We start from the raw sequence: 23114 nt of genomic DNA, 5'->3' as shown, positions 1-23114 counted from the left end.
ACTTGAAGTACCCATCCTTTTCACCCAGAACTATACTTTACAGCTTTTTGCATACCTCAACACCAAGAAATACATTTCAAAAGACATTTCTGAGCATGTTCCTTTCTTAATGTCCCTTCTAAACCCGTTTTACAAGTTGAAGCATCCTTTCTTTTCACCCACAACTTTACTTTAGAGCTTTTTGGATACCTCAACACCAATAAATACTTTTCAAAAGACATTTCAGAGCCAGTTCCTTTCTTAATGTCCCTCCTAAACCCATTTTACAAGTTGAAGCATCCTTCCTTTTCACCCACAACTTTACTTTACAGCTTTTTGGATACCTAAACACCAAGAAATACTTTTCAAAAGACATTTCAGAGCAAGATCCTTTCTTAATTTCCCTACTAAACCCATTTTACAAGTTGAAGCATCCTTCCTTTTCACCTACAGCTTTACTTTAAAGCTTTTTGGATACCTCAACACCAAGAAATACTTTTGTAAGGATATTTCAGAGCAAGTTGCTTTCTTAATGTCTCTCCTAAACCCATTTTACAAGTTGAAGCATCCTTACTTTTCACCTACAACTTTACTTTACAACTTTTTGGATACCTCAACACCAAGAAATACTTTTCAAAAGACATTTCAGAGCAAGTTCCTTTCTTAATATCCCTTCCAAACCCTTTTTACAAGTTGAAGCATCCTTCCTTTTCACCCACAACTTTACTTTACAGCTTTTTGGATACCTCAACACTAAGAAATACTTTTCAAAAGATATTTCAGAGCAAGTTACTTTCTTAATGTCCATCCTAAACCCATTTTACAAGTTGAAGTACCAACCCTTTCACCACAACTTTACTTTACAGGTTTTTTGATACCTCAACAGCAAGAAATACCTTTCAAAAGACATTTCAGATCAAGTTCTTTTCTTACTATCCCTACTAAACCCATTTTACAAATTTAAGCATCCATACTTTTCATCTACAACTTTACTCTATAACTTTTTGGATACCTCAACACCAAGAAATACTTTTCAAAATACATTTCAGAGCAAGTTCCTTTCTTAGTGTCTCTCCTAAACCCATTTTACAAGTTGAAGCATCCTTTCTTTTCACCTACAACTTTACTTTACAGCTTTTTAGATACCTCAACACCAAGAAATACTTTTCTAAAGACATTTCAGAGCAAGTTCCTTTCTTAATGTCCCTCTTAAACCCATTTTACAAGTTGAAGCATCCTTCCTTTTCATTCACAACTTTACTTTACAGCTTTTTGGATACCTCAACACCCAAGAAATACTTTTCAAAAGGCATTTCAGTACCAGTTCCTTTCTTAATGTCCCTCCTATACCCATTTTACAAATTGAAGCATCCATCCTTTCACCACAACTTTACTATAAGGTTTTTCGAATACCCCAACACCCAGCAATAGTTTTCAAAACATATTTCAGAGCACCTTCTTTTCTTAATGTTCCCTTCTAAACCCATTTTACAAGTTGAAGCATCCTTCCTTTTCACCCACAACTATACTTTACAGCTTTTGGGATACCTGAACACCAAGAAATACCTTTCAAAAGGCATTTCAGAGCAAGTTCTTTTCTTAATGTCCCTTCTAAACCCATTTTACAAGTTGAAGCATCCTTCCTTTTCACCCATAGCTTTACTTTACAGCTTTTTGGATACCCCAACACAAAGAAATACCTTTCAAAAGACATTTCAGAACAAATTATTTTCTTAATGTCCATCCTAAACCCATTTTACAAGTTGAAGTACCAAGCCTTTCACCACAACTTTACTATAAGGCTTTTCGAATACCCCAACATCAAGCAATAGTTTTCAAAAGACATTTCAGACCAACTTCTTTTCTTAATGTTCCCTTCTAAACCCATTTTACAAGTTGAAGCATCCTTCCTTTTCACCCACAACTTTACTTTACAGCTTTTTGGATACCTCAACATCAAGAAATACCCTTCAAAAGGCATTTCAGAGCAAGTTCCTTTCTTAATGTCCCTCCTAAACCCATTTTACAAGTTGAAGTACCTATCTTTTTTACCCACATCTTTACTTTACAGAATTTTGCATACCTCAACACCAAGAAATACTTTTAAAAAGGCATTTCAGAGCAAGTCCCTTTCTCAATGTCCATCCTAAACACATTTTACAATAGGAACCATCCATCCTTTACACCCCTAACTTTACTTTTGTGCTTTTTGGATACCTCAACACCAAGAAATACCTTCCAAAAGGCATTTCAGAACAAGTTCCTTTCTTTATTTCCATTCTAAACCCATTTTCCAACTTGAAGTACACATCCTTTTCACCCACAACTTTACTTTACAGCTTTTTGGATACCTCAACACCAAGAAATACTTTTCAAAAGACATTTCAGAGCAAGTTCCTTTCTTAATGTCCCTCCTAAACCCATTTTACAAGTTGAAGCACCCATCCTTTTCACCCACAACTTTACTTTACAGCTCTTTGGATACCTCAACACCAAGAAATACCTTTCAAAAGACATTTCAGAGCAAGTTCCTTTCTTAATGTCCCTGCTAAACCCATTTTACAAGTTGAAGCATCCTTCTTTTTCACCCACAGCTTTACTTTACAGCTTTTTGGATGCCTCAACACCAAGAAATACCTTTCAAAAGGCATTTCAGAGCAAGATCCTTTCTTAATATCCCTCCTAAACCCATTTTACAAGTTGAAGCATCCTTCCTTTTCACCCACACCTTTACTTTACAGCTTTTTGGATACCTCAACACCAACAAATACTTTTCAAAAGACATTTCAGAGCAAGTTCCTTTCTTAATCTCCCTCCTAAACCCATTTTACAAGTTGAAGCATCCTTCCTTTTCCCCCACAACTTTACTTTACAGCTTTTTGGATACCTCAACACCAAGAAATACTTTTCAAAAGACATTTCAGAGCAAGTTCCTTTCTTAATGTCCGTCCTTAACCCATTTTACAATTTGAAGCATCCATCCTTTTCACCCACCACTATACTTTTCAGCTTTTTGGATATCCCCAAGTCCTAGAAATACTTTTCGAAAGTCATTCCTGAGCACCTTCCTGTCTTAGTGTGCATCCTCAACCTATTTTCCAAGTTGATGAACCCGTCTTTTTCCCACACCTATAGTTTACAGCTATTAGGATAACTCAATACCAATACATACTTTTCAAAAGAAAATTCAGAGCAAGTTCCTTTCTTAATGTCCCTCCTAAACCCATTTTACAAGTTGAAGCATCCTTCCTTTTCACCTACAACTTTACTTTACAGCTTTTTGGATACCTCAACAACAAAAAATACTTTTCAAAAGACATTTCAGAGCGAGATCCTTTCTTACTATCCATACTACGCCCATTTTACAAGTTGAAGCATCCTTCCTTTTCAGCTACAACATTACTTTACAGCTTTTAGATACCTAAGAACCAAGAAATAATTTTCAAAAGACATTTCAGAGCATGTTCCTATCTTAATGTTCTTCCTAAACCCATTTTACAAGTTGAAGCATCCTTCCTTTTCACCCACAACTTTACTTTACAGCTTTTTGGATATCCCCAACACCAAGAAATACTTTTCAAAAGGCATTTCAGAGCAAGTTCCTTTCTTAAAGTCCCTTCTAAACCCATTTTCCGACTTGAAGTATCCATCCTTTTCACGCACAACTTTACTTTACAGCTTTTTGCTTCTTTTGGATACACCAACATCAAGAAATACTTTTCAACGGCATTTCAGAACAAGTTCTTTTCATAATGTCCATCCTAAGCCCATTTTACAAGTTGAAGTACCTATCCTTTTCACCCACAACTTTACTTTATTGCTTTTTGAATGCTCCAACACCAAGCAATACCTTTCAAAAGACATTTCAGAGCAACTTTTTTTCTTAATGTCACTTCTAAACCCATTTTCCAACTTGAAGTACCCATCCTTTTCACTCACAACTATACTTTACAGCTTTTTGGATACCTCAACACCAATAAATACCTTTCAAATGACATTTCAGAGCAAGTTCTTTCTTAATGTCCATTCTAAACCCATTTTACAAGTTGAAGCATCCATCCTTTTCACCCACAACTTTACTTTACAGCTTTTTGGATACCTCAACACCAAGAAATACCTTTCAAAGGGTATATCAGAGCAAGTTCCTTTCTTAATGCCCCTTCTAAACCCATTTTCCAACTTGAAGTACCCATCCTTTTCACCCACTACTTTACTTTACAGCTTTTTGGATACCTCAACACCAAGAAATACTTTTCAAAGGGTATTTCAGAGCAAGTTCTTTTCTTAATGTCCCTCCTAAACCCATTTTCCAACTTGAAGTACTCATCCTTTTCACCCACAACTTTACTTTACAGGTTTTTGGATACCTCAACACCAAGAAATACCATTCAGAAGGCATTTCAGAGCAAGTTCCATTCTTAATGTCCCTCCTAAGCCCATTTTATAAGTTGAAACATCCTTCCTTTTCACCCACAACTTTACTTTACAACTTTTTGGATACCTCAACACCAAGAAATACTTTTCAAAAGACATTTCAGAGCAAGTTCCTTTCTTAATAACCCTCCTAAACCCATTTTAAAAGTTGAAGCATCCTTCCTTTTCACCCAAAACTTTACTTTACAGCTTTTTGGTACTTTTGAATGCGCCAATATCATGCAATACTTTTCAAAGGCATTTCAGAACAAGTTCTTTTCATAATGTCAATCCTAAACCCCATTTTACAAGTTGAAGTACCCATCCTTTTCACCAACAACTTTACTTTACAGCTTTTTGAATGCTCCAACATCAAGCAATACTTTTCAAAGACATTTCAGAATTGAATTGTGTTCTTTGGTAAAATTCAGAAGAGAAATTGAACTTTTCTATCTTCTAAGAAAAATTTGGAACAATATTTTAAATGTTTTCATCTCTTTGAGAAAAATCTGAATTAAAGTGGAAAATTTTATATTATTTTGGGAAAATAGAATTGATCAATAACTTATTTCATTTTCATTGAAAAAATTCTGAATTGAAGTTGAACTTTTCTTCTTCCGGGGAAATATTTGGAAGAGAACTTTAAATTTTTTCATCTCTTTGAGAAAGGTCGGAACTGAATTTAAGAAAATTTAGAATTAAAGTGAAATTTTTATCTTCATAGAAAATAATCACAATCATAGTATAACTTAACTGTTTGAGAAAAATCTGAACTGAAGTGGAAAATTTTTATATTATTTTGGGAAAATAGAAATGATCAATAACTTATTTCATTTTCATTGAGAAAATTCAGAATCGAAGTTGAACTTTTCTTCTTCCAGGAAAATATTTGGAACTGAACTTTAAATTTGATTCTTTCAGAAAGGTCGGAATTGAATTTAAGAAAATTTAGAATTAAAGTGAAACTTTTTATCTTCATAGAAAGTAATCACAATCATAGTATAACTTTTCCTATCTTCTACGGAAAAATTTAGAAGTGAACTTTAAATTTTTATGTCGTGGTGAACTTAAAACTGAAGTGGAAGCTTTTTATTTTCTCTGGTGAAATTAGAAATGAATTTTGTTCTTTGGTAAAATTCAGAAGAGATCTTGAACTTTTCTATCTTCTATGAAAAATTGAGCCTGCTAGTAGTAACTTCATCTCTAAAAATTCTTTTTCTTACATCTCTGACCGTTTTAATAGATATTCTGAACGTTTGATGTTCTAGCATACCCTAAAAATAATGAACACTTAACAAAATAATGCATAAGGTATTTTTAATGAAATAACGACATGTAGGATATTAATATAAAAATACGTTAAATACATTATTATACATTATTAGTACACTTGCGCTTCACTTTTCGTCAATTCATCTTTATATTCATTGATGATATTGTCTGCTAATGTCCTTTTTATTCTGCCTGCGATTTCACTGTCTATTTTCACATTTTTTTTTTACATAGACAGCAGTTTTGGCATATTGATTAGATATGATTAATGACATTATTGCAGGAGTATGCTCGTCTTCTTCTTTTTCTCTTTAAAATGCTAATACCGGAAAGATGATGATAGGATGTATCAACAGGTAATGTGTTACCAGCAACAGTAGCAAGGAGTTGTCCCCGATCATCGACAATTATTTTTAAGTTTGCATTCTCTTTGAGCACTAATTTCTCTGGTAATGTTACCCTCGCATATCCACCGTTTACACGATTGAAATTCTTGGGTACTCCAAAGAAATCAAACTTCTCGCTGTCATGACAACGCATGCATACATTTCCAATAGTGTTACCACTTGCACTCGTTTCATAGTTCAGGTATTTTCTCCTTGTCAGCATTCAACACGACGATATTTTTTTCATGTGCACATACTTTCGTCGAATAATTCATCTTCACTTTTTTTACAGATATGAATTGTGTGTTTATCCTACCACTGCATAAAAAATACTGATTTAATGCACGCAATAAACTAGGTAGTGTCGATAACCTGCCATAGAGTACCTGTGGGAAGGCCGCGTCGTGTCTATGAACAAGCACATAGTGCGATTGGTAGAGCCGTTAACATATTTCATGTCATTTTCAGATACATAAAAAAGTTTAAAAATGCCATGTTAAAAAAATGCTAAATTATTTTAAAAAATGGGGGAAGGGGTCCCGGTGGTCTTTGGGGGCTCGAGGGGCATTAGGGGGACAGGGGACTTTTGGGGTTGGGGTAGGGGACCTCACGACACTGTTCAAATGGAACTTGTGTGTGAATATTCTTCATGAAGATATGGAGCTCCACTTTAATTCTGAGTTGTCATGACAGCGAGAAAACTTCTCGCTGTCATGACAACGCATGCATACATTTCCAATAGTGTTACCACTTGCACTCGTTTCATAGTTCAGGTATTTTCTCCTTGTCAGCATTCAACACGACGATATTTTTTTCATGTGCACATACTTTCGTCTAATAATTCATCTTCACTTTTTTACAGATATGAATTGTGTGTTTATCCTACCACTGCATAAAAAATACTGACTTAATGCACGCAATAAACTAGGTAGTGTCGATAACCTGCCATAGAGTACCAGTGGGAAAGCTTCGTCGTGTCTATGAACAAGCACAGAGTACGATTGGTAGAGCCGTAAACATATTTCATGTAATTTTAAGATATGTAAAAAAGCTTAAAAAATACCATTTTAAAAAAATTCAAAATTATTTTTAAAAATGGGGGGAAGGGGTCCCGGTGGTCTTTGGGGGCTCGATGGGGCATTAGGGGGACCGAGCGCCTTTGGGGTTGGGGTAGGGGACCTCACCATACTGTTCAAATGGAACTTGTGTGTGAATATTCTTCATGAAGATATGGAGCTTCACTTTAATTCTTAGTTTTCTCGAAGAAGTGCAAAATGTACAAGTTCTCTTCTGAATTTTCTTAGAGAAGAGAAAAAAAGTTAGCTCAATTCTGAAATTTACCAATGAAAATGAAAAAGCTTACATTTCAGTTCCTAATTTCTCAAAGACATAAAAAATTTAAAGTTCAATTCTAAATTTTTCCATAGAAGATAGGAATGGCTATACTATGATTGTGATTATTTACCATGACGATAAAAAGTTTCAATTTATTTCTAATTTTTCTTAAATTCTATTCATTCATCTAACCACCAAAAACAATAGGTTAGGTTAGGTATAAATAAAATATTAATAAATAATTAGAAACATTTCTCCATGTTTAAGTTAGGTTAGGTTAACTTATCATGAGCGCTCATGATGAGCTAAGCTAACCTAACTTAAACATGGTAAAAAGATTAAATTAGGTTAGGTTAGGCTAGATTAAGTTAGGTTAGGTTAAGTTAGGTTAGGTTAGGTTAGGTTAGTTTGAGTTAGGTTAGGTTAATTTAGGTTAGGTTAGGTTAGCCTACGTACGCGCGCGTACGTAGGCTAACCTAACCTAACCTAAACTAACCTAACCTAACTTAATCTAACCTAACTTAACCTAACCTAACTTAATCTAACCTAACCTTAACTAATTAACCTAATCTTTTTACCGTGTTTAAGTTAGGTTAGCTTAGCTTATCATGAGCGCTCATGATAAGTTAACCTAACCTAACTTAAACATGGAGAAATGCTTCTAATTATTTATTAATATTTTATTTATATTAACCTAGCCTATTGTTTTTGGCGGTTAGATGAATGAACTGAATTTAAGAAAAATTAGAAATAGAGTGAAACTTTTTATCTTCATGGTAAATAATCACAATCATAGTATAGCCATTCCTATCTTCTATGGGAAAATTTAGAATTGAGCTTTAAATTTTTATGTCTTTGAGAAATTATGAACTGAAATGAAAGCTTATTCATTTTCATTGGTAAATTTCAGAATTGAGCTAACTTTTTTTTCTCTTCTCTAAGAAAATTCAGAAGAGAACTTGTACATTTTGCACTTCTTCGAGAAAACTCAGAATTAAAGTGGAGCTCCATATCTTCATGAAGAATATTCACACACAAGTTCCATTTGAACAGTGTCGTGAGGTCCCCTAACCCAACCCCCAAAGCCCCCGGGCCCCCTAATGCCCCTCGAGCCCCCAAAGACCACCGGGACCCCTTCCCCTCATTTTTAAAAATAATTTTGAATTTTTTTAACATGGTATGTTTTAAAATTTTACGTATCTTAAAATGACATGAAATATGCTTGCGGCTGTACCAATCGTACTCTGTGCTTGTTCATAGACACGACGCGGCTTTCCCACTGGTACTCTATGGCAGGTTATCGACACTACCTAGTTTATTGCGTGGATTAAATCACTATTTTTTATGCAGTGGTAGGATAAACACACAATTCATATCTGTAAAAAAGTGAAGATGAATTATTCGACGAAAGTATGTGCACATGAAAAAATCATCGTCGTGTTGAATGTTGACAAGGAGAAATACCTGAACTGTGCAACGAGTGCAAGTGGTAACACTATTAGAAATGTATGCAGGCGTTGTCATGACAGCGAGAAGTTAGATTTCTTTGGAGTACCCAAGAATTTCAATCGTGTAAACGGTGGATATGCGAGGATAACATTACCAGAGAAATTAGTGCTCAAAGAGAATGCAAACTTAAAAATAATTGTCGATGATCGGGGACAACTCCTTGCTACTGTTGCTGGTAACACATTACCTGTTGATACATCCTATCATCATCTTTCCGGTATTAGCATTTTAAAGAGAACAAGAAGAAGACAAGCATACTCCTGCAATAAAGTCATTAATCATATCTTATCAATATGCCAAAACTGCTGTCTATGTAAAAAAAAAATGTGAAAATAGACAGTGAAATCGCAGGCAGAATAAAAAGGACATTAGCAGACAATATCATCAATGAATATAAAGATGAATTGACGGAAAGATAAGCGCAAGTGTACTAATAATGTATAATAATGTATTTAACGTATTTTTATATTAATATTCTACATGTCGTTATTTCATTAAAAATATCTTTTGCATTATTTTGTTAAGTGTTCATTATTTTTAGGGTATGCTAGAACTTCAAACGTTCAGAATATCTATTAAAACGGTCAGAGATGTAAGAAAAAGAATTTTTAGAGATAAAGGTACTACTAGCTGGCTCAATTTTTCATAGAAGATAGATAAGTTCAAGATCTCTTCTGAATTTTACCAAAGAACATAATTCATTTCTAATTTCACCAGAGAAAATAAAAAGCTTCCACTTCAGTTTGAAGTTCACCAAGACATAAAAATTTAAAGTTCACTTCTAAATTTTTCCGTAAAAGATAGGAAAAGTTATACTATGATTGTGATTATTTTCTATGAAGATAAAAAGTTTTACTTTAATTCTAAATTTTCTTAAATTCAATTCCGACCTTTCTCAAAGAGTCAAATTTAAAGTTCTGTTCCAAATATTTTCCCTGGAAGAAGAAAAGTTCAACTTCGATTCTGAATTTCCTCAATGAAAATGAAATAAGTTATTGATCATTTCTATTTTCCCAAAATAATATAAAAAATTGTCCACTTCAGTTCAGATTTTTCTCAAACAGATAAGTTATACTATGATTGTGATTATTTTCTATGAAGATAAAAAGTTTCACTTTAATTCTAAATTTTCTTAAATTCAGTTTCAACCGTTCTCAAAGAGATGAACAAATTTAGTTTTATCTTCCAAATATTTCCCCGGAAGAAGAAACGTTCAACCTCAATTCAGAATTTTTTCAATGGAAATGATACAAGTTATTGATCAAGTTTATTTTCCCAAAATAATATAAAATTTTCCACTTCAATTCAGATTTTTCTCAAAGAGATGAAAAAATTTAAAATATTGTTCCAAATTTTTCTTAGAAGATAGAAAAGTTCAAGTTCTCTTCTGAATTTACCAAAGAACACAATTCAATTCTGAAATGTCTTTGAAAAGCATTGCTTGATGTTGGAGCATTCAAAAAGCTGTAAAGTTGTGGGTGAAAAGGATGGGTACTTCAACTTGTAAAATGGGGTTTAGGATGGACATTATGAAAAGAACTTGTTCTGAAATGCCTTTGAAAAGTATTGCATGGTATTGGTGAATTCAAAAGAACCAAAAAGCTGTAAAGTAAAGTTTTGGGTGAAAAGGAAGGATGCTTCAACTTGTAAAATGGGTTTAGGAGGGACATTAAGAAAGGAACTTGCTCTGAAATGTCTTTTGAAAAGTATTTCTTGGTGTTGAGGTATCCAAAAAGTTGTAAAGTTTTGGGTGAAAAGGATGGATTTTTCAACTTGTAAAATGGGTTTAGGAGGGACAGTAAGTATGGAACTTGCTCTGAAATGCCTTTTGAATGGTATTACTTGGTGTTGAGGTATCCAAAAAGCTGTAAAGTAAAGTTGTGGGTGAAAAAGAAGGATGCTTCAACTTGTAAAATGGGTTTAGGAGGGACATTAAGAAAGGAACTTGCTCTGAAATACCTTTTGAAAAGTATTTCTTGGTGTTGAAGTATCCAAAAAGCTGTAAAGTAAAGTATGGGGTGAAAATGATGGGTACTTCAAGTTGGAAAATGGGTTTAGTAGGGGCATTAAGAAAGGAAATTGCTCTGAAATGCCTTTTGAAAGGTATTTCTTGGTGTTGAGGTATCCAAAAAGCTGTAAAGTAAAGTTGTGGGTGAAAAGGATGGATGCTTCAACTTGTAAAATGGGTTTAGAATGGACATTAAGAAAGGAACTTGCTCTGAAATGTCTTTTGAAAGGTATTTATTGGTGTTGAGGTATCCAAAAAGCTGTAAAGTAAAGTTGTGAGTGAAAAGGATGGGTACTTCAAGTTGGAAAATGGGTTTAGAAGTGACATTAAGAAAAGAAGTTGCTCTGAAATGTCTTTTGAAAGTTATTGATTGGTGTTGGAGCATTCAAAAAGCTGTAAAGTAAAGTTGTGGGTGAAAAGGATTGGAACTTCAACTTGTAAAATGGGTTTAGGATGGACATTATGAAAAGAACTTGTTCTGAAATGCCATTGAAAAGTATTTCTTGGTGTTGGCGTATCCATAAGAACCAAAAAGCTGTAAAGTAAAGTTGTGGGTGAAAAGGATGGATACTTCAACTTGTAATATGGGTTTAGGAGGGAATTTAAGAAAGGAACTTGCTCTGAAATGACTTTTGAAAAGTATTTCTTGGTGATGGGGATATCCAAAAAGCTGTAAAGTAAAGTTGTGGGTGAAAAGGAAGGATGCTTCAAATTGTAAAATGGGTTAAGGAGGGACATTATGAAAGCAACTTGCTCTGAATTGTCTTTTGAAACTTATTTCTTCGTGTTGAGATATACAAAAAGCTGCAAAGTAAAGTTGTGGGTAAAAAGAAAGGATGCTTCAACTTGTAAAATGGGTTTAGGAGGGACATTAAGAAAGGAACTTGCTCTGAAATGTATTTTGAAAAGTAATTCTTGGTGTTGAGGTATCCAAAAAGCTGTAAAGTAAAGTTGTTGGTGAAAAGGAAGGATGCTTCAACTTGTAAAATGGGTTTAGGAGGGACATTATGAAAGGAACTTGCTCTGAAATGTCTTTTGAAAATTATTTATTGGTGTTGAGGTATCCAAAAAGTTGTAAAGTAAAGTTGTGGGTGAAAAGGATGGATGCTTCAACTTGTAAAATGGGTTTAGGAGGGACATTAAGAAAGCAACTTACTCTGAAATGTCTTTTGAAAGGTATTTCTAAGTGTTGAGGTATCCAAAAAGCTGGAAAGTAAAGTTGTGGGTGAAAAGGAGGGGTGCTTCAACTTGTAAAATGGGTTTAGGAGGGACATTAAGAAAGGAACTTGCACTGAAATGTCTTTTGAAAAGTATTTCTTGGTGTTGAGGTATCCAAAAAGCTGTAAAGTAAAGTTGTGGGTGAAAAGGAAGGATGCTTCAACTTAAAATGGGTTTAGGAGGAACATTAAGAAAGGAGCTAGCTTTGAAATGTCTTTTGAAAAGTATTTTTTTGTGTTGAGGTATCCAAAAAGCTGTAAAGTAAAGTTGTGGGTGAAAAGGAAGGATGCTTCAACTTGTAAAATGGGTTTAGGAGGGACATTAAGAAAGGAACTTGCTCTGAAATGTCTTTTGAAAAGTATTTCTTGGTGTTGAGGTATCCAAAAAGTTGTAAAGTTGTGGGTGAAAAGGAAGGATGCTTCAACTTGTAAAATGGGTTTAGGAGGGACATTAAGAAAGGAACTTGCTCTGAAATGCCCTTTGAAAAGTATTTCTTGGTGTTGAGGTATCCAAAAAGCTGTAAAGTAAAGTTGTGGGTGAAAAGGATGGTTACTTCAAGTTGGAAAATGGGTTTAGAAGGAACATTAAGAAAATAACTTGCTCTGAAATGCCTATTGAAAGGTATTTCTTGGTGTTGAGGTATCCAAAAAGCTTTAAAGTGAAGTTGTGGGTGAAAAGGAAGAATGCTTCAAGTTTGAAAATGGGTTTAGAAGGGACATTAAGAAAGAAAATTGCTCTGAAATGTCTTTTGAAATGTATTTCTTGGTGTTGAGGTATCCAAAAAGCTGTAAAGCAAGGTTGTGAGTGAAAAGGATGGGTACTTCAAGTTGGAAAATGGGTTTAGAAGTGACATTAAGAAAAGAAGTTGCTCTGAAATGTCTTTTGAAAGGTATTGCTTGGTGTTGGAGCATTCAAAAAGCTGTAAAGTAAAGTTGTGGGTGAAAAGGATGGGTACTTCAACTTGTAAAATGGGTTTAGGATGGACATTATGAAAAGAACTTGTTCTGAAATGCCATTGAAAAGTATTTCTTGGTGTTGGCGTATCCATAAGAACCAAAAAGCTGTAAAGTGAAGTTGTGGGTGAAAAGAATGGATACTTCAACTTGTAATATGGGTTTAGGAGGGAATTTAAGAAAGGAAATTGCTCTGAAATGTCTTTTAAAAAGTATTTCTAGGAGTTGAGGATATCCAAAAAGCTGTAAAGTAAAGTTGTGGGTGAAACGAAAGGATGCTTAAACTTGTAAAATGGGTTAAGGAGGGACATTAAGAAAGGAACTTGCTCTGAAATATCTTTTGAAAAGTATTTCTTCTTGTTGAGGCATCCAAAAAGCTGTAAAGTAAAGTTGTGGATGAAAAGGAACGATGCTTCAACTTGTAAAATGGTTAGGAGGGACATTAAGAAAGGAGCTTCCTCTGAAGTGTCTTTTGAAAGGTATTTCTTGGTGTTGAGGTATCCAAAAAGCTTTAAAGTAAAGTTGTGGGTGAAAAGGAGGGATGCTTCAACTTGTAAAATGAGTTGAGGAGGGACATTAAGAAACGAAATTGCTCTGAAATGACTTTTGAAAAGTATTTCTTGGTGTTGAGGTATCCAAAATGCTGTAAAGTAAAGTTGTGGGTGAAATGGAAGGATGCTTCAAATTGTAAAATGGGTTTAGGAGGGACACTAAGAAAGGAAATTGCTCAGAAATGTCTTTCGAAAAATATTTCTTGGTGTTGGGGTATCAAAAAAGCTGAAAAGTAAAGTTGTGTGTGAAAAGGAAGGATGCTTCAACTTGTAAAATGGGTTTAGGAGGGACATTAAGAATGGAACTTGCTCTGAAATGTCTTTTGAAAAGTATTTCTTGGTGTTGAGGTATCCAAAAAGCTGTCAAGTAGAGTTGTGGGTGAAAAGGAAGGATGCTTCAACTTTCAAAATGGGTTTACGAGGGATATTAAGAAAGGAACTTGCTCTGAAATGTCTTTTGAAAAGTATTTCTTGGTGTTAAGGTATCCAAAAAGCTGTAAAGTAAAGTTTTGGGTGAAAAGGAAGGATGTTTCGACTTTTAAAGTGGGTTTAGTAGGGACATTAAGAAAGGAACTTGCTCTGAAATGTCTTTTGAAAAGTATTTCTTGGTGTTGAGGTATCCAAAAAGCTGTAAAGTAAAGTTGTGGGTAAAAAGGAAGGATGCTTCAACTTGTAAATGGGTTTAGGAGGAACATTAAGAAAGGAACTTGCTCTGAGATGTCTTTTGAATAGTATTTCTTGGTGTTGAGGTATCCAAAATGCTGTACATTCAAGTTGTAGGTTAATAGGTTTTTTGCTACATCTTTTATACCGTTGAGAGGAGGGACATTAGGAAAGGAACCTTCAGTAGAATATCTTCCGACAAGCATTATTATTATGTTTGTCCTCCAAAAATAAGTAAAGTAAAGTTGCGGAGGAAAAGAAAGACTAATTCAACTTGTAATATGGGTTTAGGATGGATATTAAGAAAGGAACTTGCTCTGAAATGTCTTTTGAAAAGTATTTCGTGGTGTTGAGGTATCCAAAAAGCTGTAAAGTAAAGTTTTGGGTGAAAAGGAAGGATGTTTCAACTTGTAAAATGGGTTTAGAAGGGACATTAAGAAAGGAACTTGCTCTGAAATGTCTTTTGAAAGGTATTTCTTGGTGTTGAGGTGTCCAAAAAGTTGTAAAGTAAAGTTGTGGGTGAAAAGGAAGGATGTTTCAACTTGTAAAATTGGTTTAGGAGGGACATTAAGAATGGAACTTGATCTGAAATGCATTTTGAAAGGTATTTCTTGGTGTTGAGGTATTCAAAAAGTTGTAAAGTAAGGTTTTGGGTGAAAAGGAAGGATGCTTCAACTTGTAAAATGGGTTTAGGAGGGAACATTAAGAAAAGTAGTTGCTCTGAAATATCTTTTGAAAACTATTGCTTGATGTTGGGGTATTCGAAAGCCTTATAGTGAAGTTGTGGTGAAAGGATTGGTACTTCAACTTGTAAAATGGGTTTAGGATGGACACTAAGAAAATAACTTGTTCTGAAAAGATATAATAAAGCCTTAAAAAGTATTAAAAATGGGGAGGGGACTCTTTGGGGGTCCAGGGAGGGCCTTTGGGGTCTGGGGGGCCATTGGGGGCCGGGGGCCCTTTGGGAGCCCGTGGGACCTTTGGGGACGGGGGGCTTCCTGGGGGGTTGGGGTAGGGGGATGGCAGCCCTTTGGGGCTGGGTAGAGGACCTCACGACACTGTTCAAATGGAACTTGTGCATTATAACGACCACAGAGTTTCACCCTCAAATCCTCTACTAAAACATCTTCTAAAATCATCTTTTAAAATGTCTCTAACTGTTTCACCGAAATAATTCCCTAAAATGTCTAAAACTGTTTCACCCAAATAATCCCTTAACGTAATTTCTGCGTGTTCCTTTTGTTTTTGGCATCCCTGCGCTGTCACATTTGAAATTACTGGGAAACCCTTTCCTGTGCTAATCTCTTCATCGCTAAGATCAAAACAATTTTCATGGAAGAACTCCAAAGATATTAATAAACATTCGCTCGGAAACAATTCTCTTTGGAAATACAACAAAGACATTAATAGACTTCGCCCATTCCTTTTCCGTGACAAATCAGTCAATCTTGACATCACCTGTCAGACATTAATCAATTAGACTCAATAATCCAGAAAACATCCATCAAAGTGAGAAAGCTCCTGTTTTTTCATTCTCACTGACAAAAACCATAAAACAGACATAAATTACTGTTGACGCCCGAGAAAAACATCAAATAAATTGACCAACACACATAACCGTCCAAAAAAACACCCATAAAAGTGAGAAAAATCCTGTTTTTTCAAGTGAGAAAAAACCTGTTTTTCCATTCTCACTGACAAAAACCATAAAACAGACATAAATTGCTGTTGACATCCATTAATGTGAGAAAATTCCTGTTTTTTCATTCTCACTGACAAAAACCATAAAACAGACATAAATTTATGTGGACATCCGTGAAAAACATCAAATAAATTGACCAACACACATAACAGTCCAAAAAAACGTTCATAAAAGTGAGAAAAATCCTGTTTTTTCAAGTGAGAAAAATCCTGTTTTTTCATTCTCAGTGAGAAAACCATAAACCACGTGGTTCGCGTCGGACTGGCACCCACCTTTCTACTTATCTCTCGTTCTAAGTTTAGTTTGACCAGTTTTTAATGCATTTATTTCTCGCTCTAAGTTTAGTTTGACCAATTTTTTTTTTTTTTTTAATTTTTTAATTGATTTCTTACAGTTTTAATTATTGACTTTTAAATGATGTTCATTATGGTTTTCTCTATTTCGTTGTTGTTCTTTGCATTTTTAGTGTAACCATTTATTTGTTGTCGACTCCAAAGTCCGAATTCGGCCCTTTGTGGGCTTGTGATAGCGATTTTTTTTAAATAAATATCTTATCTAAAATATCTTATCTCCATGGCAAAGCCGTGAAGGATGTCCTACAACAGTGATATTGACGACGAAAGTGACAACGGAGAGTAATGTGAATTTGTGCCTTCCTTTGATAATTTTATTGAAGCTTTATTGTACTCTTTTTTAATATTTGAAGCAAAATTACACAAACTTATTCAAAAATCAGTTGGTCTTAACTAAAGGAAATGTTTTAGAATGACCAGAACCAAAGGGCGTATCTGGTTTTTCTAGTGTTCTAAGAACTTTTCAGAGTTTTACTATTCACCAATCGATTTCTCGTAGTGAAGAACCTATAAATACATTGCGACTACGTCATTAGAAAAAATCTCTTCTTAAAAACAGCTTCACAAACCTTGTTTTTGCTCTCCTGTATAATTTGTAAAATGTTAGATACGCCGTTTGGTTTTGGGCACGACGATATGTTTTTTTTTTCTATTCTGTAATCTTGATTACTATAGATAATGTTGTAACAAATAAAAACGCCACTCTATAAATACACGTCATTTTTTTTCCATTTAGGCGCTAGGAACACTCAAGCCTTTAGGGTTTTGAGAGGGGGGGTGTACACTCTTATTTCCGGTAATTCTTATTTGTGAACCTTCATTAGCTCTGTGATTTCATTTTGTTATTGTGTTATTGCTGAATATTATGAAAAATCAAAGCACACTTCTGGAAATTCAAATTGTTTTCAATAAAGCGCAAATCATGTTGTGGCCTTAAGGGGGTTTAGTGTGTGGTGGACCGACTCTTACTCATCGTAATAGTAACCCCCCTCAAGATCTTGAGGGGGGTGGCAAATTTGGAGCCAATTTTCACAAATAAAGTGAAAATGCCAGTGAAAACTGAAGAACGAGCCATATAGTAAAATAAAGGCAAAAATATACGAAGGAAAACTGATTGGTTTCTGTAGATACTTGAATTATACAGCCTTATCTTAGTTTGGACAGGATTTTTGAAGAAATAAAATTTCAGCTATGGAGGGGGGGCGTCAAAAACTGGGGTTTGGGAGGGGCAGCTGCCTTCTGCCTTATAGAAAATTACACTCATGTCTCGAAGTCGATCGAAGTTGAGTCGAAAGACATCCCTGTCTTTCGACTCGATCGACCGTGAGTCCCTTTTGCTGATACTAAAACGAACGGGACTCCCTTATAAATATTGCCGCCTGTTCCAAGGTGCTCTACACTGGTATAAAAGGCTCCGTCCAGGTAAATTGTCGCTGAAGCCTACTATTCGAGATAGATATTGGTGTAAGGCAAGGCTGTTTTGCTGCTCCTGAACTTTTCAACGCGGTGATTGATTATGTCATGGACCGAACCACGAATCGGCTCCAATTCGGACTGAAATATGGCGATAGATTCCAAGCCGATTGCAATTTCACAGGTGATTTTGTCCCGGTACACACTTCGGCAGCTAAACTCCAAGCAGCTCTCAATACACTGTCGGAAGAAGCCCTGAAAGTGGGACTACATATTAGCTGGCAGAAAACAAAACTAATGATCATCGACCCGGCAGGAAATTCCGCCAACTCACCATCATTCAACGTAGTAGGGCACACTATTAAAGTTGTCAAGTCTTTTACTTACTTTCGATCTATCGTCTCGGATAACGGCTCAATTGAAATGGAAGTCTATTCGCGCATCGCGAAAGCTGCGTCCATCATGGCTCGATTATGCAGTTCCTTGTGGTCAAAGCCCAACATTAGCCGAAAAACAAAAATGCGGATCTACAATACCACCGTACAGCAATCCCTTCTCTACGGTGCTGAAACTTGGCTGGCAGCTTCTTCTGTTTGTGATGCCACAGATGTGGCCCAAACAAACTTCCTAAGACGAATCGAAGGGATCAAGTGGTACGACTCCGTCTCAAACACCCGATCGCCGACACTAACGGATCAGACCCCCAACTCTCGTCAGCTCGCCATAAGAACTCTACGGTGGTTTGGCCACCTAATTCGCATGCCAGAAGAAGCACCCGCCAGCACACTTTTCAATTTTGATCCCCCTTGAGCATGGATGGAAAAACCCTAGTGGAAGACCCCGGCTCAGATGAAGGGACAGCCTTACCCATTACTTCTTCATTATCGCTATGATCTCCATGAAGCAGTCAAGCTCGCGCAGGACCGTACGGAATGGAGGCAAAGAGTCTCATCTCTCTCTACGCTGGACCACTAGCAGGAGCCTTAAGTCAAGTAAGCCAAGTCAAGTCTCGAAGTCTGATATTATAGCACAGCCACCCGAATATTGGAAACGTTGCCCAGAAGAAAGATTGGTGCTCAATGGTAATAACGACGTAGAACCGCTTGGAGGCTTTCAATTCTTCGGTCGGCTCGGTGACAAAGATTGGATCTACCATGTCGAAGATGTTGCGCATGACCGTGTCTCTTGGAAGACACCTGTTGGTAAAACAAAGCATGCTGGGTGAGGCAGAACAAGGTCTGGTTCCCGTCGAAAGTAGAGTAAGTAAACGTTAATTTTAATTCTGTTCGTTTCAGGATTCATCTTTTCATCCATAGTAGTATATATTATTTTCAGGAAGAAAATCCATCCGTTTTAAGTTTCATTTCGTTTTAAGTTTCATTCATGGTAGTCGCTTTTTGCTTTAAGTTTGAACTGTTATATGTCTTTATGCCAGCCGTTTTTGGTTTTAAATGGCTCTTTACCTTTTTTTTATTTTTTTTATAATTTTCATTGACAGACTGAAGAAACTTGTTTGGTATTTATGACGACAATGATAAAGACATAACACTAAAAAATGAAAAAAAATAAAATTTCTCAGCCTGTTAACAAAAGAAGGATTTCCACAAAAAAACCCTAGGTTTTTTTTAATAATAGGGAATAATCAAACATTTTTATATTTTAGGGATTCCCTGTATTTTGGATTTTGAAGTGTGATAACGCCTGAACCAAGGCCGTATACAGGGGGTTTGAACTTCCCGCCTTGAAATGTTTGTCTAACTCGTAAAAAAGTAACAAAAATGGATATAAACAGTTTTTTATGCTTGTTTTTAAAGTTTTTTTGTATTCTCCTCCCCCCAAAAAAATTGTGTACACACCCTCCCTCCCCGAAAAAATTCCTGGATGCGGCCCTGGCCTGGACTATTAGAACCAACAATTAGGGCGTTTTTTGAAAAATCCTCTTAACCGTACCAATATGCCGATCAAATTTGAAACGGATCCGTGGCACTTTCAAACGGTAAGTGACTGGGGCTAGAGGTGACGTAGGGCTCTGAAATGTACTTCCAACTGACCCAAAGAACTTACCCCCTAAGTTTCAAGGGGATTAAAAATACATGCCTGCTACTCAAAAATTAGCATTAGGGGTGGAGTTGGAGGGGACATGAACAGTATAAGCTTCAAATCATATATATTGAAGTGAAGATCAAACAAAGAACAAAAAACTTACCTTTTGTCTAAGAAACTGGTAATGGGGAGGACATAACATGCTTACATTCCTGCGAAAAAGCTGGTGGGAATGAGAGGGGTGGTTGATAGATCTTTGAAGGATCACAGGTGCTATTTGTGTCTTCGATCATATGCATTGAAAATTTTTGCAATATTGTATGAAATTATTTTTATAATTTAAACAAGATGCTGTCAGCCTACATTTTGCTAAGAAGTTGTCAGTGAGGGAAGATTAATTTTAGTTTGGATTCAGCTCATTTCTACCCTGAACCAGGATAAGGCTCATTTTGAACCAAACCTAGACTTGGCTGGTTTTGGACTAATTCAAGATTTAGCTTATTATTATGTCGAGTCATTCCTTAGATTGGGCTTGCCTTTTTTATGATTCAGAGGTAGGATATAGATCATTTTTGCAATTTGTCACCGAACTTCGCTTGGACTACGCACGTTTTTCAACCGCTGTCCTCAATTTATGTTTCAGGACAAATTTTCCATCAGGCAGAAGTATGGTATTTAAAAACGGGGAGGATATCTAAATAGGCTTTTAATTATATTAAACTCATTTCTTTCTCAGTATTCTGCGACTACTATTTTGACATGATCCAACTCTTAGAAAAAAAAACAAGGGTTTTTGAATAAGCAAGTACACAGGAATTTATTTCGGGATGCTCAAGAGTAAAAATTTTCGGGGGAGCTAAATAACAAAAATTATAACTTGAATAAAATGTAACCAATAATTATAATTTGAATAAAAAAATATAATTAATCGTATAGCTTATAATCGTAAGAAACACCCAAAAATTCAAAATTATAAAGGACTTTGTTTTTGGGGGGGGGGGATAAATTTGGGTACTGAGGCCCACCTCCTGTGTACATCAATGCTGCCAGTCATGTTAAATTTGATGCTATGCTGTTCAAACAGATCAGGGCCCTTTTTCAGAAATTAAAAAAAATTTAAAACTTCCGGTGAGTATATTTTAAATTAACGAATTTCATATTTTACGAATCTGCATAAAAACAGATTCTATAACGCAGAGAGAGCAAAAAGTTTCTACTTTTTGGTGTTTCGGTTTGTCTACAAAGGATGCTCTTTGCTTATCGCTCAGTATCATAAACAGATTGATAACTTCTAGACTTAAGAGCTACTTTATACTTTAGAATATGTTGTAGTAGCGATAAAAGACTTCTTCAGCAATTTTAAGTATAAATAAAAAGACGTTCGCTACTCCAAATCAATCACACTAATTCTTTTTTCAACACCCCTTTCCGAACCATCTAGGAGAGTATCAATAAGAAAGAATTTAAGCGGACATGTCATGTTACTTTTTATCGTAAACATTTACAAGATACACTTCATTAGTGTTTCCATTAGTCTTTCAGTACTAACTTTATATACTAACTTTGTTTTCTTATCCAGAACTATTACAACAGCCTTCTACTCAACAGTTTATGTTAGACTAATTCCAAATCTGCAGTACGTGTTTCTCTATTAGATAGAACACGACTAAAAGTCTCATGTCAATTACTAGGAACCATTGGGATAAAAGGGAAACCATTTGTTTCTTGTAGGGTGATACACAAGAATTACCTATAATAAAAATAGTGCATTATCTGGAAATAATTTATCCTTTTTTAAGCAATATAACAGCAAGTCTTTTGATAGATAAAGTGTTCTAAATCCAGAATATTTGGTTTTTAACATGAATATAGTTTCACTGTACCAATCTCAAGAATTTTGTTTCGAGCTTATAAGTTTCTGTTATGTATTAATTTTCTATGCCTTTGGATGAAACAAATTTAAAAGTAAAAAGCAATGACAAATGAATATCTTTTAGATTATAAATCAAATTTAAGTCTTAAATGTAATATTTAATCTAACCCATTAAATATTATAATTTATAACCTAAGAAATAACCCATATATAACCTAAACATATTTGTTTCTTTCTGGTAGCCCCCATTATCATTGGAATTTTTTTTTCCTTGTAATAAAAAAAAGAATAAAAGGGGACTAAAAGCAAAAAGAGGAGAAGTAAAAATGGCAAAATCGCAAAATGGAGATGTTAAAGGGGGGCCTTTCTATTCTTGTAAGGTCATGTTGCGGCAGTATTTTCAACCTAGTAAAGAAAAAAAAGGGGCCATAGCAGCTGAACGTTCTGAAACAGTTTTTGAAAGAAACTATTCATTGACAAATTTTGCTCAATTGACCCTAATTTGAAAATAGCGTCAATTGCTATTTCAGATTCTTTCATGGGGTTTTTAGACATCCGTGTTCTCGTGCTTGAACTAAGATTTGTATCCTAACATAAGTGCATTTTAAAGGGATGTAAAATCTTTCATGTGATTTCCAATGAAATTTTATCTTAAAAACAATCAGTAGACTCCTTAAGTTTGAGGCTCATGAGTTGCATCTTATAACGACCTATTGAGTAATATGACCTGATTGTTGTGAAAAAAACATCAAGTAGATGAACTGAAAAAAAATTCTGTGAAACTAAAATGAGTCTTACCTAATTGCTCATATGGCTTTTTTGGCTTTCGTTTCTGCGTAGCGTCTTTTCGTTTATGTTGTTTGAGTTTCTTCCAAGCTAAAATATAATAATAGGGTTACTTCTAAGTGACATTGTTTCTTCGTTTTTATTTTTATTGCTTCTTAACCTGTAAAATGAAAAAGAAATCACTATCGTGTAGGCCAATCAAATAATTAGTTTGGGAGAATAAAATACTATATATTTTGGTTTTTGAAAGATAGTTTGTAAATATTTACGATTTTAAAATAAAATTCTATTTGCACACTTTATTAGTGTTAAGCGATACCAGTGTATAAGTCCTTTATTTTTTTTTTTTCTGTAAAATAAATTGGCGGACCCCGGTTTCAGCAACAAATCTGGACACTGATCTGGTGATCTATAATTTTATTGCTACTTGGAAATTCTTTGAATGTAAAAATTTTTATTGGAAGCAGGGCCGAGGGCCCTTTTTTTGGGGGGGGGGGGGTACAAAAGGATTTTGTTTGGGGGGATACAAAAAAAATCCAAAAACGCATAAGAAACTTGTTTATATTCATTTTTGTTACGTTTTTACGAGTCGGATAAACATGTCGAAGAAGGGTTCAAACTTCTTAACCCCCCCTCCTGAATACGGATTTGTTTGGA

The 23114-nt window shown here is 35.1% G+C and overlaps 1 protein-coding gene across 2 annotated transcripts in view; it reads right to left on the bottom strand.

The window, feature by feature from the left end:
* The window catches only part of LOC148953306 (A-type potassium channel modulatory protein KCNIP1-like), a 253811-nt gene that overhangs the window by 155873 nt on the left and 74824 nt on the right, over positions 1–23114 (bottom strand). For both annotated transcript variants that reach the window (XM_089087614.1, XM_089087615.1), the window contains exon 3: positions 22470–22547. In XM_089087614.1, coding sequence (XP_088943740.1) covers positions 22470–22547 — 78 coding nt within the window. The remainder of the gene's footprint in view (positions 1–22469; positions 22548–23114) is intronic.

The sequence above is a fragment of the Artemia sp. Qi Xiang Cuo genome, chromosome 4 (genome assembly GCF_049724085.1).
Source record: "Artemia sp. Qi Xiang Cuo chromosome 4, ASM4972408v1, whole genome shotgun sequence".
NCBI classification, from domain to species: Eukaryota; Metazoa; Arthropoda; class Branchiopoda; order Anostraca; family Artemiidae; genus Artemia; species Artemia sp. Qi Xiang Cuo.
The sequence above is the reverse complement of the archived record's forward strand: the minus strand, read 5'-3'. Positions and strand labels throughout refer to the sequence as shown.